The 20,713-nt window shown below is 30.8% G+C and overlaps 2 protein-coding genes and 1 long non-coding RNA gene across 4 annotated transcripts in view; 1 reads left to right on the top strand and 2 right to left on the bottom strand.

The window, feature by feature from the left end:
• LOC126746839 (uncharacterized) overlaps positions 1-6,459 on the bottom strand; it is a 476,426-nt gene extending 469,967 nt beyond the window's left edge. The window contains exon 1 of one of the 2 annotated variants that reach the window (XM_050455234.1): positions 4,215-6,459. In XM_050455234.1, coding sequence (XP_050311191.1) covers positions 5,281-6,402 — 1,122 coding nt within the window. In that variant the 5' untranslated portion in view covers positions 6,403-6,459 and the 3' untranslated portion in view covers positions 4,215-5,280. The remainder of the gene's footprint in view (positions 1-4,214) is intronic. The other variant, XM_050455235.1, reaches the window with a different exon arrangement.
• Positions 1-20,713, top strand: part of LOC126746840 (uncharacterized) — a 445,675-nt gene that overhangs the window by 290,635 nt on the left and 134,327 nt on the right. The gene's annotated exons all lie outside the window — the stretch shown is intronic.
• Positions 1-20,713, bottom strand: part of LOC126746850 (uncharacterized) — a 110,012-nt gene that overhangs the window by 81,578 nt on the left and 7,721 nt on the right. The gene's annotated exons all lie outside the window — the stretch shown is intronic.

Below are 20,713 nucleotides of genomic sequence, written 5' to 3'. Positions count from 1 at the left end.
ATATGATTTTATTTAATTTTTTAGAAAACGTCGATCACGAACCGGGTTTATTACGGTCTGGTAATTTGTTGATTTAAAATGTTAATTGTTACAAGTCAGTGAATAGGCCAAATACTGCCTTAAATATTCTCTTTTTATGACTGAAAATGGTAAAGGAAACACAGTGGTACAATAAATTATTTAATTCGGATAGAAATTCAAATTTAAATTTATCAGCAAAAATTATTAATCCGAAATCAAATTCGTGACAAACTTACAAATATTATTTTCAGGAGGTATGTTTTATTTAATTGACGTTATCGCGATTGGACTGTATTTTTTACCGCTCTTTCGAATGGAATCAGTCATTTGTACCTAAAACCACACAGAAAAAAGTTTTTTTCGAAGCCTTTTTTCAAATCTGCCAAAAAGACACTATAAAACTTTATGGAATAAATCGACAAAATACGTCAACTGAGTAATTAATTGAAGTTTCCAAATGCACTAGTAGTTCTTTGGTAATGGGTGAACTATTAATTTTAGGGCATTGCTCTACTTATGGGCGATAGTGTACAATTGTATATGATATATCCTTTAATATAAACATAATTTTACTAGATACAATTTTTGACTCTTAATATGCGATTTAAACTTTATAAATATTTAATTTAAAAACGAACTTCTTGTATAACCTTATTATAAGTTTCATATTATTTTCACTTAATCTTTGTGTAAATTATTAGTCCATTTTTAACTGTTTTACATGAATTTATCATATTTATTCTAATTAAAAAAATAATATTATTAAATTAAAAATAAAATCGCCCGCCACTGAGGCAGCCGAATTTCTTACACAATTCGCCTCTGGCCCCTCAGCCGTTGTTACGGTTCTCTCGGTTGTAGGACTGTAGACAGTATTATAAATATTGTAACTTAAATAATTAAAATTACTAAAAAGTCAATCAATTTGAGTTTTTGATTTTGTAGTTGATTCGCCAATACTCAATTTGCAACTTAAACCTTTAGATATTAAATAATTTTTTAAACCATTTTCATTTTGATTAATAATATCTTGATTAAAATCACCAATGATTAGTATATCACTTTGTTGATCAATAATGTCTTCAAAACATAGTTTAGCTTGTACAATGCTCAATTTTGGAGGAATATAAACTGCTATTACGTAAATGTCATTCAAGTAAAATGTAATTGCTTGAAAAACTATACCAGAGAAATCTTTGGTGTATTTTTTCACTGACTTCATTTTTGCTGATATATTTTTTTTCTTGAAACAAATGATGCCAAACGGTTTTCTTACAGTTTGATCGTTACATAGGTTGGCAAAAACTTAAAAATCACTTAATTTTATATTTTTTTTGTTTTTATATAACCAGGTTTCAACAAAAATTAGGAAATGTGCATCTTTAAAAATGGGATTATTTTTTATAAGATTGAGATTTTTTGGCAGACTTTGCACATTTTGGTAAGCAATAATGTATTTGACATTGGAATCATTAAGGTACTGAGTGTTATACTTGGATGTTAAAAGCTTGTTTTCTTGCATATTTACCAGTTCTTTATAAGCAGGATCCTTTTCGGTCGCTGGTTTAGTGGGCTTAAACTTACCAATGATGTAGAGGCCACTAAGCTTTGTAGCCCTACTGCATGCCACATAGGTATTGGTTCTCATCATTCGATTTCCGATGTAAACAGCTACTTGTTCATAGGTGGCAACTTGACTTTTGTGGATTGTAATTCCTTCACTGATTAAAAGAGGAAATTGAAGTCGCTCAACATGAATGTTGCTGCCTTTTTGAATTTTAACAGCTCTTGCAGCTCTTTGTATGGGCGTCCAAGTGTATAACACACCCATAGACTTCCTAAGGGATTCGTTTCTCTTTCGGCATTCCTTGCCTGACTTAGAATCGAAGAATTCCATCCACACTCTGTATGGAATTTTATTTCGGTCAAAGTCTATTTGACGTAGGATGCCTGTTGCACCATTAACTATTCCATCACTGGTGTCCACATTCATTGAAATCATATATTTGGCATCTACCTGCAATATTAAATTTAACATTAGTCCAAAACTCTCAGCTGTTTTTAATTTTTTTGCATGTTCCAGAAATAAATGTTTTAGTCGTTCTGAGCAACTTTCTTTGATGACGTCTCTGACTTGACTTATAGCTCGCTTGGTCTGAAATGTAGAAAGTTTCATTTCATTGAATGCATCTACTTCTGCATTGGTGGCAAATAAATGCATGGTGTCTTCGGGAATTTGGTCAATATTGTCGACTTCCCTAGACTTGATTAATTGCACATCTTCGTCGGTCATTTTACCAAACGCCATATTGTTTAGGGCAACTGCAAAAGACTTATCTTCACTGTGCCTCATTATTTCTGTAAGTTCAAAATAACTAAAATGATCCCACAAACACGTTCCACATAATTCATTATATGGATTAGTTTTTACTGGGCAAAAAATATACATATCCCTTACTGGGGGCAATTGACGATTATCGCCGCATAAAATTATTGAAATATTTCCAAAGATGGCGTCAGATTTAAAGATTTGCTGCAATCTACTATTAATCTGGTCAAACAATCTGGCGCCAACCATGGAATATTTATCTATAATAATTAATTTTAGGTCACATAAGTTACAATAAATAGTATTTAAAGTGTCATGGTGTAACGGAATTAGTTGTTCACCATACTGACTGACGGGCAACGATAATGCCGAATGTAAGTTTATACCTCCAATATTAAATGCCGCTTTACCTGTAGGCGCACAAAGTAACACTTTTAAACTTTCGGGATTATTACCTGGTATTGAATTGAAATGGCGTAATAACGACTGAGTTATTGCTGTAATTAAGAGACTTTTTCCGGTACCGGCTGGACCACTAAGTGTGCAGTAGAAAACTTCCCCTTCAATTATACTATCTTGGATAACATTAAGGAACTGATATTGCTTATGGTTCAGTTTGCTTATGAGGTCTTCATACTCTGAATCGCTTATCTGATGAAGTGTTGGAAAAGCGATATGTTTTACTGGCGCTTCGTCGTCTTTTTTATCGACGATGTGATTAAATGGATCATAAATGGGGTTGTCTAGTCCATAAGGCATAAACTCATCATCGATTTCTCCACCGAATCCACCATCGTCTAATTGATTGGATCGGTCTTCGGCAAGTTTCAGTGCTTCATCGATTACCTGTTCATCTAAGACATTGAACTTTTGTCGATTTGTAACAATTTCTTGGTATCGATCTTTGTATATGGTTTGTTGATCAATGTTCTCATTTTCAACTTCATCCACTTCATTTCTCCATGGGATGTATAACATTATTTGTTCTCTGTAATAGTTGAGAGGGTCTTGTTGAAGTCCATAACTACGGTAAGCAAAAATTTTAGCATGACCCCTTTTAATTAAAACGCCACTTCCATCTTTTAAAGGTAAACCATTAGTCTTTGTTTCTGCTCGTTTCTTAAAGAAGTCATAGTAAGCTGCAAATTCTGCCAAACATATGTTTTCCATCTCATTGGGCCTTTGCTCATAATGTTCTATAAGCCCATCACAATAAATATTGGGATCATCATTGTCCATGGCTTTAAGTTCTGTTAATGGTTTCAAAATTTTTGTCCTTTCCCTGATTGGATTTGTATGGATGTATACATAGAAGGTACAGGTGTCATGCATCGGTAGTTGTAACACGCTGTAGGCGGCTTCCTGGGCACTTACTTCGCTCGCATTTAAGAAAGCTGCTGCAAGAGATTTACGTTTGCCTTTAACATCTAAATTACCTTTTTTAATTTCTTCCATAGTCTTCATTAAAATATCAGACACACCTCTTTGAGACTTATTGATATAATTAACTATGTAGGTGCAACAACCATATGGCTCAAAAACTAATTGATTGTCCATGTTGCTCTTCATCATGGAGAATATTTCAGCATTAAAGTTGTTAATAAATCCATCTTTTGGCAGCCTTTCTAAAAATAAAGTGGTTTTAAATATGTTGTGATGTATAACATTAAGATACTCATCCTTAGACATACCAAGGTCAGTCAAAAAGTTTTCGAATGACAAATCTGGTTTATCTTTAAGCCTACGCATTATCATCAAAAACTTTTCAGACATGGCCTTACGTAAATCCGCTTCCTTAGTTTTGTCAATTTTTATTGGCGTTAGAATTGCCGATTTATCCATTGGAAGGTATGGGATACCATACCTGCAAACTTTGTGTCCCCGCACTTCTTTTTGACACGATTTAGAATGATGATGCGTATTAAACTGAATTATATCACGGACACTTTCTAAATCACTATTACAAGTAATATACCTGTTCGCGAATTCGGCACACTCTTTGAAACTTTCTGGTGTTTCTAGGAATTTTGGAGCATTGGATAACCACAATAACCCGTGAACATGAGGAGACCCACGATGTTGAAACTCTATGCGGTAATAATGATGCTCGATGGGATTTTGTTTAAAGGGTCCATTTTGACTTTTCATATGCTTGAATAGCAGTTTGAACCGATAATCAAAGTATCTGGCACAAGTTATCGGATCTGTTCTAATTAAGCGAGTTTTTTCTAAGTAGGGCATACTCGCGGCCGCCTCTAGAGTAATATCGTTTTGATCAACAACTTGTGCTAATACCTTGATTAATTCGGGCCATGCTGTTTCTGCTGCTGAAACTGTAAAGAATAGCGTAGGGATGCCAAATTGACGAATCATACATAGTAATTTTGTATTTTCGTGCTTCCAATAAGCAGGTCAACCCGCAATTTTACTAAGAAAATGAAATCCCATGTCACTTCGAATAAGCTGGTCTAGAAAATTTGCTTGCCTTACTTGTCCAGCTGTATATTTTCCATCCTCATTCCTCTTTTTTCTGAGACATGTTGCAATTGCACTGGATAATTGGATTAGTTGACGTTTTTTAAATGTATACAACAGATAGTCTGTCCTTGCAATTCGCCTGTCTTTGTGCTGGAGTTGTATTTTCGTCTGGTCAGAATAGGAGCATTTTGTAAAAAATTGCTTAGCATGTCCACAGAAAAGTGTAGGAAATGAGAGTTCATCGCTAAACTGGTACAGCATCAAATGTATTGGCGTTTTACCTTCTCCTGGGGCAAAACAGATATTTTCTAGGTTACATTTGTCAAGCAAAGTTTCTTGGCCTCCAGGCTTTAAGGACTCTTCTTCTTCATCTAAGAATTCATCCAAATTGTATATGTTGTTTTTTTCAATTGAAGATTCTGCTTGAATATTTTTATCGTCATTCTTAGATTCTAAGGGCACACCATTGTTTCGAAAAACGCATTATCGAACAATTCTACAAAATTTTCACTACACACTGTTTTAGAATCCACGTCCACCACTTTTGAGCCTTCATTTAAGATCTGTGTCGAGGATTCTACTTGAGATCGTATATAGTCAATAATATTTTTTTCCCAATCATCTGATTGCTTTATACCTTCTTGTATGTAAAGAGGTTGTTGACACAAATATTTTGCTGCTTTTAGAACAACTGCGGGCCGTATGGTTTCCAGGAGATAATCATTTTTATAGTTCATTTTTCTCTTGAGCTTAACCTGAATAGTTTGTGTCTCCTCTACATTTCTAGGCAATAATTTGGTCGAAGTATCTATATTTATAGGGACATTGACTATTTGGCCAGTTATGTAACACTGTCGTGCATATCCTACTTGTCGAATTTGCATGAAAGGTAACCTGGCTGATACCATTCTTTCTTCAAGAATAGTTAGACCTTTTAACTCAGCTGGAATACGGTGAACCATATTGTGATTGCCAGACCAAAACTTTGGCAATTGTCCTTTATAAATGTTTTGTGAGCACGAGTTACACAATAAAACTCCATCATTGAAAATTTGTGCAATGAATTGGTTTCCAAATTTGATTTCTAACATTTGTACATTTACTTTTCTACATGAAGAGGGAATCCATAAACGCAAACAACAACTGCAAACAACAGTCGGTCCCTCTCTTAAAGCCAATTCAAAATTCGTTGGACGCTTCGTTATAATCTGTGGTGGCTGCTTCTCCTTATTCTTTATTTCTTCTGACACCTTTTTAGCTACATCTATAACTTTTTGTTTTTTTTGAGTTACAGTTTTTGACGACAATGCATCATTGTCATCAATAACTGTCAACAGCTTTCGCTTATTAGACTTTTTTATAGTTTCATTAGACTTTAACTTACTTGTACTATCCTCTGAGGTCTTATTTTTAAGCAACTTTTCTTGCAAATGTGCAGGCTTACCAGAAATCTCTGAATTTTCATTATTGTTACCACTTTCTTTTCCATTTCTCTTTTCCATCTTTTTCGATAAATAATTTTCTTTATCCTGGCAGCTTTTTGTTTTCGCAGACTTTTTACTCATTTTTGGCATCTAAAAAATTAACATGCTTTAATGACAATTCTGGCCATATTTTGGTAAATGAGAATTTAAATAACCATTTTAATGAAATATTTATTGAAAAGGTGCTCATCCAGAACAATCGTGGTATAGGTTGTTCTAGATTTTATCAATGCCAAACATTTTATCAAAATGTTGGCATATATTTTATAAAAATTAAGAAACTAAATTTAATCTTATAAAATAGATGTAAATAAATCTAATTTATATCCATTTATATTCTAATTATTGTAATGCAGTGAATCAAGTGGTAGTGATTGACAGGATTAATACGATGAAGTATCTAGGTCTTATAATTAGGATGATTAAAAAAAAACATGCAAAAAATTGTTTGTCAAGAATTTCAAGAAATATAAATTTTTTTAAATATCTTTTACTTTTTTCAAGATTGCTAATATTCAAAACAATTTTTTAGCCTTATTTTTATTATTGCTCTTCCTTTTACATTTAGCTAGCATCCAACCTACAAATATAGTTTAATAAGGTACGGATGTGATTAATATTAACGTAATATGACTACATTTTTAACCAATATATTATAATACTAGGATGAGAGAGATGCATTTCAGTCCTATTCAAAAGTCAATTAATTTTTACCTTGTAAGAACAAACAAAACATCAATAATGTCTTATGATTTGATTTTAGTTATTAAGCATAAGCAGCTGTGATTTTTAGTTGGTTTGTTTATTTTCCTGATTGTATGAATTACTGTTATTCATAATTTATTGAACATTACATGCTTAGAAATTGATTAATGACTTAATTATTGACTTAACAAATACATGCTTAGTACAGGATAGATGTAAACAAAATTAATTTGTAGTACCAATACAATAAAGTACACCTAGGTGCAAGCACCTGTATGTGTATAACTGAAAATTAATTATATTATTATACAACACAATTATATTTACTAGGGGCCCCATACCACTAACTTACATAAACCTGAGGGTAGTACATTTAAAACACAGGTAAAACAACTATAGGACACAAAGATTAAAAATTTCAGAAGAAAAGGAAAACGTTATTAGTTATTTATAGAAGGTCAAGTAAGGCATCATAATTTTCATAGATAAACCTTTTACAAAGTTCTAAAAATTTTGGTTTGTTTGTAATCTCCCGAATTGTCCGCGGCAACTTATTGAAAATTTTTGGTCTTATTACAGAATTATATCTTTGGCTTCCATCGAATCTGCGAACTGGTACATTAAGATGTCTTTCAGTTAGTTGTCTGGTTTCATGTTGGTGACTTATGTAGTTTTTATCTTTAAGTTTATATCAGAATACACAACTGGAGTATAGATATAAGGATCTGATATTAAGTATTTTGGTATCACATGAGAGCGAGGTGGGGTACAATCAGTCTTTTTTACAGATTATTTTGATAATATAATTTTGAACAGTTTTTAAGAATTCAAGAGCATTATTGTAGAATCCATCCCAGGTCACTATACCATAGCATATTAGAGATTCCACAAATGATTGGTACAACATTATTAAAGTTTTTTTATCCAATATATTTCTGATAAGTCTAAAAATATTTCTAAGTAATATTTCTAAAAATTTATGAATTAAGCTTTTGAGTTTAGATGTTAAGTTTTGAATGTGTGGTGTCCGTTTTCATTTTTTGTCTATTATTATACCTAGATGTTTAGTGTTTTCTACTTCTTTTATAATAAAGTGTTTACAACAATTATTTGTTGTTCATCAATAACTATTTCCTTAAAATTTGGCCGATTTGCATCTGTTAGAGAGAAGGCGACATAAACATTTTTTAAAATATTTAGGGACAATTTTTACTTGTTTAACCATATCTTTACATTCCTCATGCCATTTATGAGTTTCGTTCTTACAAGATTTCAAGTAACATCCTTAAATACATGAACTGTGTCATCTGCGTAAGATGCCACCTATATGCAAGGATAAAAGGGAGTTTATATATAAAATAAAGGGTACGGATCCCAGCATTGTGCCTTGGGGCACTCCAATTTGCACAGTGCTAGGGTCAAACCGCAACACACTTTTTTCCGTGTTCCAATCCATATTTTATGTTTTCTATTAGACTATACATTGCATCATTTGTACCAGTTTTTTTTTTGAAAACCAAATTGATTTTTGTTAAATACTTTATTTTTATTTAGGTAGTCATATAATGTTTTTTTTAAGCATATTTCAAAAATTTTTCCAAATGTATTTATTAAGCTTATTGGTCTATAGTTAGAAACATCACTATTAATTCCGTTTTTGTAAATTGGTGTAATAATTAAAGTTTTGAGTTCTTCAAGTATCTCTGCTGATGAGAAAATAAGGTTAAATATATATTTAAGTGGTTCAACAGTATATGGATGACACAACTTTACCATTTCAGAAGTTATGCCATCTGGACCTGGCGAAAGTTTTTCTTTAATTAATTAATATGAAGTATTAGTTCATTTTTTGTTATAGGCTTTAACGACATGCAGTTTAAGAAAGATGGATAATTTAGATTAAGCTTTGTGGTTGTATCAGGAATTTGACATGCCATACTAGTTCCTATTTTAGAGAAATATTCATTACAGAAATTGGCCATCTCTGTGTCATTTTCAAAGTCTTTATTATTTAGATCTTTTATATAAATGTCTCAGTTAGATTTAACTTTAGGTTCATTAGAAGCATCACTCAGAATTTCATAAATCTTTTTAATATCATGTAAATATATAGTAGTAGTTATTAATTTCTGTAAATTATTTCTATAAGTTTTATATTCAAGTTTCAGTGTGTCATTATTTTTATTTCTTAATAACTTTTTCTTCATTTGGTCTCTTTTTTTAATTGATGTAATAATACCTTCAGTTATCCAGGGTTTAATTTTTGTGTTTTTTTTTGTTGTATATCTTATTTTTGTACATTTATTTTTTATGGAACTAAAAATGTTTATGAAGTTTTGATATGCCAGGATTGAGTTTTTTATTTCATATACTTCTTGCCAGCTTTGATTTTGTATAAGTTCTATAAACTTTTGCTTGAAATTGTATAATGAGTTTTTAGGTTCTTAGTATTATCACTAGGGTAGTCTAGCTTGGAAAAAATCTCTAGATAAATAGGGTAATGATCTGTTATATAAGTCTCTAAAATGTAAAGATTAAAATTTAATTTGTTTCTTTGTGGACCATTTTGTCATAAGAACATGATCAATACATGTATCTTGTGTTACTCTAGTATATGAGTGATGAGTGAGCTGTAACCATAGTAAAGGAGCATACTTATATATCTAGTGCTTATTAAGTTTGTTTTATTTAAGATGTCAATGTTGAAGTTGCCAATTATAATACTAATGCCCTCTTTTTTCCAAAATGATTTAGATAAAGATCAAAGTCATTAAGAAATAAATTTTTTGAGGTGTTGGGAGATCTGTAGCATGCTATAAGTGAATAATGTATAGAGCTTTATGAACATGTGAGTTTAGTTAGCATTATTTTTGAAGTAGGGAGAGTTGTATGCTCTATTTCAAATTAAATACCATCTCTTATGTATATAATTAACCCATCACAAATATTATTTGAACTATTGTTATAATTAGTTATAAACCCTGGGATAGTAAAGTTTTTTATTTCTGGAATATGCTTAGTTTCACCCAGTACAATTATGTCAAGTTTATCAAATTTTTTTTGTTTATTAAGGAGGAATTTCGTGCTTTTTGAATTTTAAATTCATTAACGTCATAGCGCCTGTCTTTTATTAGATCAAATTGGATTACCTTTTTTCCAATCCATTGAGTATAATAACCTCATTGTTAGCCATTGTTTAAGTTATTTATAATTGTTTTTAAGTTTAATTTATAAAGAAAATAAACATATAACTAGATAAATAATAACACTTGATAGAAAATAAAGGTAACCTGTGTTTTTACATTCCATAGTCTATCTTATTCTTAAGCTTTTGTCTATAAAAAATCATAGTTGGGCATTCAGAAGCATATGAGGTATGTTTTTGTGTCATAAGAAAGTCCAAACCTATTATTTGCCTCAATACAATTTGCACAGCTTTTTGTTTGTTGTTCACAGTCCTTGCAGTCATGTTGTGCACCACAGTATGAGCTGATGTTATAGTATAGTATTGCCTAGTAATAATATTTTTTTTAACAATAAGATAAAAAAATATTATGATTGTTATTAAAAATTTATATGAGGTTTCTATTTATACTTGTATTAATTCAAAAACAATAAAAAATAAAATTAGTAGACACATGAGTAATAAAGACACTTATTGCATTACTTTTTAAAATACATATATATTAATTTAAGAAATTTTGAAGTGAATTTTTATATAGGAATTATATTTAATTTATGTGTTTCAAAGTAAAAATAATTATTTTTTAAAAAAAGTCTTTATTTAGTCAATCAAACAAAGAGAACTTATTTCAAGTTTTTAACTACAATTAAAAATTGAATATTATTAATGGATACACACTTTATGATATGTTAGCTAAACTTAAATGCTTAATTATACATACCTAATCAGCATGACTCTTTATTTTATATATAAATAATATTTTTTTTGTTATTTTGTTGTCATTTTTTGTTGTTTATTAATATTTTTTGGAAAAAGCTAATCAGTTGCTTGGGAGACTAGAGCAAAACTTTTCCATAAATTATAATGAGTTAGAAGCCATATTTCATTAGTAATATTAACCATCAGCAATAATATCATTATTTTTATATGGGAATATAGTTAGTACTATTACGAGATGTTCATTTTTTATGTATGATCATACATTATTTAATGTTATTTTAATTATCAAGTTTTGTTTATTTTTATGTTTTATTACTTAAAATTATAAAATAAATAGTGTTTAGTTATTATATACTCATTTAAAAATGATAAAATTTTTTAATGTGTTGAGACATTTTTTTGAGCAGCATTGTAAATTTAAGAGTAAACTTAATTCTTCTCATTTGTATATACAGTCATTCAGTTGTTTAGGTGCAAAACTACATTAAAGACTATAAAATTAAAATTTTGACTTAGAACTTAAACAAAAATTTAAAAAAAAATTACTGCAATGGTGGTGACTGTGTGATCATTCTAAATATATCTCTACATAATTCTAATCATTTCTTTACAATATTAGAAAATTAATTCATTGTAAAGATTTTTGTTGACAAATATTTGCTATAACTATCATAGTTAGATGCAAGTACAACCTAATTGTTGCTATTATAATACATCTAGTTTTGAAAACTCTACTTAAATAAAAGGATAATTATCAATGTATACTTTTTTTCATTTAATCATATACAATACAGAATATTTTCTTTCTTTACTTATTTGAAAATTAATCTACACCTCTGGCAGGATACTCATTTTAATATACTTTTAACTTGTATCTTTTAAAATATTCCAATCTATCCTATATATAAAAATTTAGAACTAAAAACTGTTCAGTATTTACATTCAATAGAGCCTCAATTGTAAAATCATGACACCTCTAGAGTCACTTTTTTATAATATTGGTTATTATCCATTCTGTATATATAAATAGTTCTATCTATAAAGGGGATTTTCAAGAATAGTAAATCACTAACTTAAGTTAAAAATCTCAGATATTTAATTTGGGAATTTTGTTTCCTCCCAAGGTTAATAAACAATTTTTCTATTTTGTCAGGAAATTGTCATTCTTGTTATATGTGAATATATAAACTCATTTTCTTCATGTAAAGGAATAAACACATAGACATTTAATCTTAATTTCCAAAAATAGGATCATGTCTTTCACCTATCCCCATTTTTATCATATAATTGGATTTTAAAATTATTATGTTTATAATGCAGTTAAATGAAAATAAAAACTTACCTTTGATTTTGTAGAATAGGACTATGAACACTATAGGATGCAATGAGACCAATTTTTCTAAAGTTTTTTCAATTTTTCCTTTCCTTGCTTGCTTTGTCACTGCACAGTGCACCAGAGCAACTGCACCTCTAATAAATCTGTGAATTATTGATTACTAACCTAAAAACGCTAAAAAATAAACTTATATCAGAGACAACCATCGAGACGCGTAACTAGGACTACAAATTTATCCGATTGTTCTATCTCACTTTAACACATGCATTTTCCCAGTGGCGGCTCGTGGGTCAATCTTCAGGGGGGTCATTTTGGTTTGAAAACGTATAGTTTACTCTAATAGAAAAAAAAAACAAATCAAACTATTGATTTTTCAAGTATTTGAAAGATCTTTTAGCATTTATATTTTAGATAAAAAATACAGACTTAGATAAAACTCAATAATATTTACCGAGATATTTACCCTATTAAGCGGGTAAAAATAACTTTAAATGCTTAAATCGTTTTCCGAAAATTAACTTTGCCTTTTTATTAGAGTAAATATTTTAAATAAAAATATAAGAAAAAGGGTATAAACAGGTTATCGAAACCACTCTACCCAGAACCATCGTACGTTTTGGAGATCGGCCGAAAATGCGTATAAATTTACAAAAAATATTTTTATCGGTTTATGTTGACTCGCCGCTTTTTGCAGGATAAGATTAAGTTGATGGGCATAGCAGTGAATAAAGTGTGCATTTGGGTATATTTCTTTAATTTTTGTTTGTACTCCTCCCAGTTTACCGCTCATGACTGATGCACCATCGTAACTTTGGGCAATTAATTTTTCAGGTGCTTGATTAATTTTTGATAATTGAAGTTCTTCCAATATTACATTAGTTAAATGTTGTGCTGTGGCTCTCTCAAATCTTTCATGTACAATATCAGTTAATACATATCGCAATATGACAATCATCTGCGTTTTATTGAAGCTGTCTGTGATCTCATCTACTTGAATTGCCACAAAATTTGTCTGGCCAATCTCCTTAATTATATGAGTGTACAATGGCTAACATTGATTCTAAAATATCGTTCTGAATTGTTTTTGATGTGCCTTTAAATACTGTACTTTTTTCAATATGTTCTTTAAACATTAAATCCAGTTCAGAAACAAAATCGATAAGGCCCAGAAAAATTCCAGGATTATTGGAGCTGATACTTTCGTCATGACCGCGCAATGCAATTTCGAAAACTCCGCAAAATTTTACACAGCCGATTAGTTTGTTTAAAATATACCTATTTTTAGAAACCGATTCATTAAAGTCATGCACAGATTTACGATATACACTATCAAGTTTCTGTCATATGTCAACACCAAAGTATATAGTTTTCAACTGTTAGACTGTGTTAACACGTCCTAAACTTGCGTAACTCATTGATGAATTTATATGAGTAGTGGAAGAAGCAAGCTTTGTAATTTTCACTTTTAAATGCTTAATGTCAATTACTCCGTTTTTCGCCCATACAGCGTCATTCGAAGACAGTAAACACGGGTAGCAAAAAAATTAGTAGCATTTCTCACACTGCAGCCACAAATCCAATCACACAAATTGTACATTGATTCTTTAAAATATTTTTGAATATCTTTACCCCTATCCTTTGTTGTTTGTTTTAAATTCATATTTGGTTTTGGTCAACCACTTTCCTTTTTCTCAAGCCGTCATAATTATTTAAATTAAAATCTGCTGGAACATCATAACCAGCAGATTTTAAGGCAATTATTTCGTGCGGGCGGCAAACAGTAACTATCTAAAACAAAACTGAAAACATTCATCCAGTCGGGCCGTCGACTACGTTGGCGATATAGGACTGAAAGGTAGGTGACTCTCACTCCCGCTCACGAAATGCTAATTTGCCTTCTTTGTTCTATTTTACATGCATTTCTTCATAAGCCGTAAGAACTGTATAGGGACAATTTAAAATACGGCCCAGCCACGGGCTTGTGATGCGCGCGAGGCGCGACGTTAATAATATATTTGTTTTGCCAATGCAGACTGCTTAGAGAATTTTATAAATCACAATTAAGTTTTAGATAAAAGATATTTATAATAAAATTGGTATTTTTATGAGATTATTTAAGGGGGGTCATTGACCAATTGACCCTAAGAAGGAGCCGCCACTGCATTTTCCTATACCGACGTCCTTTTTTAGCTTTACAGAAGGTAAACGAAGATGGAGCCACAAGCGACGTTTAATTATTAAATGAATGTTGCCAAGAGGTGTGCACTTTCAAATAATTACCAAATACTTAGTATTTTCTTTCTTCTTCTTTTGTGTACAATTAAAAGCGAAGGAGTGGTAATGAATTTTTGATCTGACAATGCCGCACACCGCCGCCAACTGCCAAGGACATCAAAATAAATGGCGTCTTTCTATGTTTATGTGTTTTGAAGTGAGTTCTTTGTGAATTTTCGTTATTTTTTTGTCAGAGTTTTTTGTGAGTTTATTGTGTTAAGAGACTTGTTTTTTGGTTTGTAGTAGTTAAGCATTTTGTGGTTAATAATAAACAATTAAAGGTAACCCCTTAAAATTAAGTGAGAGTGTTGTATTCTTGTTGTGCTATTTTTAGGTATAATCCTTGTAAACATGGGGTTAACTTGTCTTGTATGTGGTCCAAGGGAGGAAGAAGTCTCAAAAATGCACTATTTTCCTGCCAACCTGGATAGGTAAGATTCTTTTAATATTACTTAATTCCCTTAAATTTCAATAATTTTTCTTAAGTTGCTCAGTGGGGGTTACCAGTACCAGTCCTAAATTAGGGTTGGTAGTGGACAAAACCCAGTGGGTTTAAAATAATAAAACCCAATTAAGTATAGGTACTGTTTTTTTTTAAAGAACCCATTGTTAATGAAATAAACAACAAACATTTATTCATTTCCATATATTTTTTTTTTCAATACATATATTAGGGATACTTATATTCCCCCTCTTATACCTGTAAGGTTATCATAAAAAGAAACATAAAAGTAGGTAATAGAAGTAACTAATTTAAAAAAAAAATTGACATTCTTGGTTTTATTCCTGTGTCCTTCAATATTATAAATATTAAGCAATAATATGAATTTATGGATTTAATAAAGCACATTAATTTCTGTAATAATAAAAAATAGCAACTTGAAAGTGTAATTTTCATTTAATTATTTGTTTTTTTTTTGACAACAATAGAACAATAAAAATATAATTAGAAGAAGCAAAAAAGCTGAAATAAAACTAAAATTAGGTTCAGCAGAGGGTATTAAAATCCATCATATTTAACTCTTTATTTAAAAGAGATATTACCTACTTAATGTTATTAAATTTTTTTTAAATAATTCTTACTTTTCTCTTGCTTTTTCTTCTAAATAAGTGATATTTTTATTATTTAGTTCATTTTATTTACATATTATGTATAGTTGATTCTTCCAGCCTTCATACTTACATCACAATGATGCCACCAGCAAATTTCATAAGCTGACGCTTGGTGTCATTGATGACATAAGTATGAAGGCTGGCGGTCAACTGTACATACCTTTTAATTCTTGTAACCTAACAATACTATAATAATTGTTTTTAGATCCAGGATTTGGCAAGAGAAATTGGGCATGAGGTTTACAGGAGAGACCCTCAGAAATCAGAGAATCTGTAGTAAGCACTTTGAGAGAAAATCATATTTGGATTTGATTAGCTACAGGCTTTGTAGGGATGCAATTCCAATTAGCTATGAAAATATGCCATCATCTTCTCAGTCTCATGTAAGACCTCCTGATGTAGAGCATGTTTTGGTGATAGAACAGACATGTACAGGTAGCTATATTAAAGAATTCATGTAGATAATTTTTATATAACACAGTTTTGCAGTGTGATGTAGAAGGTTGTACAGTTGAAAGTAATTAAATTTTAAAAAAATGTGACAAAGAAATATTAGAGTTTTGCCTGAGAATTAATAAAGCTTAATGTTGGTAATATATTAACATGGTTTGGGTGCTATGATTTTACTACTTTAATAAGTGATTTTTCACAGATCAGTATTCTGACTTGCTTTTGACTTATACTAGGCTACTCATATATAATAGGCTTTATAATGGTAATTCTTACCCAATTTACTTTTGATTCTCACATTTGAGTTATATTTAAAAATCTGAAAAATATTTGATAATAATGGTTGATTTATTGTTCAGAGACAATGTTTTATATTTTTTTTTTCAGAAAATGTAGATGAAACCTGCAAAGATGCTAGGCCAACCAAGGTAAATAATCCTGCAGGCCGCAAACTATTCCGAAACATAGAAAATTTTTCAAAAGGAGATTCTACTCCCAGGAAGGCTAAATTAGTGAAAATCATTCATAGCAAAGAAGATCACTTGAGAAAATTAAAAAAGTTATGCAGGAAAAGGCTACATTGCGTGAAAGCACTTTCAAACCTTACAGAAAGTAGCCTTGTTAAGAATATATTTAAAGATATGTCATCAGTGACAGCAAACTTCATGGTGTCCCAAATCCGTAATTCCAAGGTTAAAGGTGCTAAAGGGAGAAGATGGAATTTGGAAGACAAGATTTTAGCACTTTGTGTATTTAAAAGAAGCCCAAGATGCTACAGTTTGCTAAGAAAATTTGTATACCTACCCCATAAAAGAACACTTTTAAACATGCTTGGAAAAGTAACATTTGAAGCAGGTATCAATCCTCATATCTTTAGGCAACTGAAAGACAAACTGCCTATTGGAATTGACAGATGTTGTTGTTTATTATTCGATGAAATAGACATCCAAGAGAATGTACAATATGACAAAGGTACAGATAGGATTGTAGGATTCGAGGATTTTGGTGATATTTCCACAAGCTCTGTTGAAGCAAAACCTGCCAATAAAGCGTTGGTGTTTATGCTTGTAGGCTTAACACAGAATTGGAAACAGCCTGTTGCATTTTTCTTTAGCAACAATGGGTGCAAGTCTTCTGATTTGCAAAAATGCATTTTTGATGTATTAAATGCATCAAAAGTGTATGCTGGACTGCATGTTGTGGTCACAATCTGTGATATGGGTGTCAGCAATGTCAAATGTTTAAAAGATCTTGGAGTTACAATAGCAACTCCATTTTTCTTTTATGAAGGCAGACAAATTTATGCCATGTACGATCCACCACGTTTATTAAAATGTACATATTTCTTATTTCGGCAACATAATATGTTGTTGCCTGTAAAAATTGGAAATGAACCTGCTTCAGTAATGGAAGCAAGGTTTAGTGATATTAAAAATGCATATGAAATTGATGTTAACAACTCAATAATATTCAGAACTCTGCATAAAATCAAGCCCACCCATATTAAACCAGTGATGCGCTATGCAATGAAAGTTTGTGTGGCAGCCCAAATATTTAGCCACACTGTTGCAGCATTTCTTTATTCGCTTGTCAGTTCAGGTAATATTTAGTATATTATTCCTATAGCAAGTAAAATAACAATTGTTTCTTTATTTTTTAGGAATTTTGGAGGGCAGAGTAATTGCGACTGCCACCTTTGTTAAAGAAGTAGACACTCTTTTTGATAGCTTTAATGGCAGAACAAATAGAGCTCCTGAAGGAAAAGACCTTCGCTGTGCTATAAGTGAAGAGTCCAAACATCTACAATATTGGCAAGAGGCATTTAATAAAATAAATAATTGGACATTTAAAAGATTGGACAAAAGAGGGAGAATAAAAAAATCTAGACCACCGTCACAAAGAGGATGGCTTACTTCTCTGAATGCCATCAGAGGAGTATGGGCCTATATGAAGAATATGGGTGCTTCATCCTTGCGGCCAAGATCCTTAAACCAGGATCCTTTAGAGAACCTATTTGGTTCCATTAGGTATGGTTGTGGTTGCAATGACCATCCAAATTGTAAACAATTTATTGGCAGCTTAAAGACCCAAATCTTAAATGGGTTAACAAATCAAGCAACCGCAGCAAATTGCGAAGAAGATGATAGCATTCTTTTATCAAATTTAAAGGTTTTTTTAAATGTTGAAAAAGAGACTAAAAATGAATCCGATTTAGCAGTTGTTAAGGCGGTTATAGAAAATGACCAAACTGAAGCAATAATTATTGAGGAAATCTCTGACAGAATTTTTTCTGATGTATCTGCTGGCAATGTAGGTGTATTTTCAGTTGCCTATGTTGCTGGCTTTATAATAAAAAGTATTTTTAAACAAATAGATTGTGAAGTATGTAAGGTTGACATAACTTCAAATGATCTGGAACTACACAATGTATATATAAGTAATAAGGAATGGACAGATTCAAAAAATTCCCTTATATATCCCAGCCAAACATTTACTGCTGTAGTTGGAAGTAGCATAACTACATTGGAGTTGTTTTTAGAAAAAAATGCAGCAAAGAGAAATGTGCTTTTGAATGCTGAAAATTATTTAAAAACAAATTGTAATTTTGAATGGCTAACATGCATCAGTCATCAAAAGCTCATTTCACATCTTACAATCCGGTCTGTGTGTAAAATTGGTATTCCTTGGTGGTGTAAAAGGAAAAATCGGGATATTAAAGAAACAAGGAAAGAAAAAAGGGCGAACAAAAGAAAATTGAATAAATTTAAGCGTTGATGATAATTATTGTTATTTTCTTAGTAAGATTATTATTGTTTTATGTTATGTAGCATGTATGTATAATGTTTTTGCAATGTGTATTTCTCATTCTTATAAGTTACATATTATATTATTTTGTCTATCTTTTCGAAAAACACTTCTTGATTTTTAATTGACCAAAAGGAAAACAACTTGTTTATCTGCATATTAAAAGTCCCTTAAGTTTTTTTTTATGAATTAACTGAAAATATTAAGGAAGTTTATTATTTTAGTTATTATAAATTCTTTTCTAACGTTTATTGTAATATATACTATATTAAACAAAAATAAGCAATGCAGAGCAAGCTTTTCATTAACACATGTAAATGTTATGTCCTTAATAGAGCTTATATAAACAGTTATGTAAGAAAATAAAACTTTTAATTTACAGAAAATATTAATTAAACAAAAATAAAAATTTCTTTTAACAGTATTGACTAAGGTGATGTCATTATTTTATTCTTTATTATAGTTATTTTTTTACTGTTTCAATTGCGAATAAAAAGACTATTCAGGGTTTTATTTGAAAACTTTTAATGTAAATATCTTTAAAAGTTAGAAAAACTAAATTTGGTACAAATAATAATTCATCTAGGGGGTAGGAGAAACTAGGAAGAGCCGGTCAGAATACTTTAAAAAAGTATTTAAATAATTAATACTTGCACTAAAAAAATGTATTTAAATGTTAAATACTTTTTATAATTATTTAATTTATGAATTTTATGAACAGGTTTAAATATTTAATGAATTATTTAAACCTGTCTTTTTTGTACCAAAATTAGTATTTCCAACAGTTTCGCTTTCATAGATATTTATATTGAAACTTCAAATTGACACCCTGCATAGCAAAATATCAACATAAATCAGCTGATCCTAAAAAGAAATAAAATAAAATTCAAATTTCCCGCGTAAATTTCTGGACAAGAAGCCTCCAGCGCCATCTTCGTTCACCTTCGATGATGCTAAACAAGGATAGCTACATGGATAATAATTTTGTGTTGGCTTGCGCGTCTCGAAGGTTGTCTCTGACCCAATGTAAAGGCATACGGACGACGTCACTATCGAGTCGCACATGGCCAGATGACGTAAGCGCGGGGTTTTCGGGGTATTGTGGCGGCAAATTCGGCCCGTTTGCGCTACGAGTTAGAGTAGGAAAAGCGGTTTGAGAGAAGGATGGAGGGTGTCTGGCAACAATTGAAGGGTGGAAAAGCTAGAGAGCCTAAGTGCCAAAAACATAATTTTACAGGAGAGCGTGTTTTAATTTGTGGTACTTAGGTCGCCTAGCTTTGACGTGCTGAGAAGGTTTTAAATTGGAGGGCCTAAGTACCGTGTTATTATTATTGGGTATTTTAAACAACGGATTGTGAACAAAACTAAAAAACTTTATTTCTCGAAAATTTTCGTTAAAAAATAACATTCTGTATTAATACAAAGAAAAGAACCAAAACTTAAAATAAATGAACCTTAGAACATTGAAAGGCTAGAATTAGTAAACAACAACTTTGTTTGAGTCCAACATGTGCACAGGGGCAAGAGGGGTGTTTTGTTTACAAACATATTTGCTGATTCTCTGTTGTCAAGTCGACGCAAATTTCCAACGGAGGAAATTTTTTGCTATATTTTAACAACCATTATAACGTTAATTTAACTTATTTGTGTTGTATTTTATAGGAAAATTTAAAATAAAAAGTATAAATACTACAATTAACCTATTTTAAGAATAAATATAATATCCTTAAGCCAAAAAAAAACAAAATTATTAACATTATTATCCCTAAAACTGCTTCTAAAATATTTGAAGCGACAACACCGAAGCTTAAGCG

This window comes from Anthonomus grandis, chromosome 18, assembly GCF_022605725.1.
Source record: "Anthonomus grandis grandis chromosome 18, icAntGran1.3, whole genome shotgun sequence".
Lineage (NCBI taxonomy): Eukaryota > Metazoa > Arthropoda > Insecta > Coleoptera > Curculionidae > Anthonomus > Anthonomus grandis.
The sequence above is the reverse complement of the archived record's forward strand: the minus strand, read 5'-3'. Positions and strand labels throughout refer to the sequence as shown.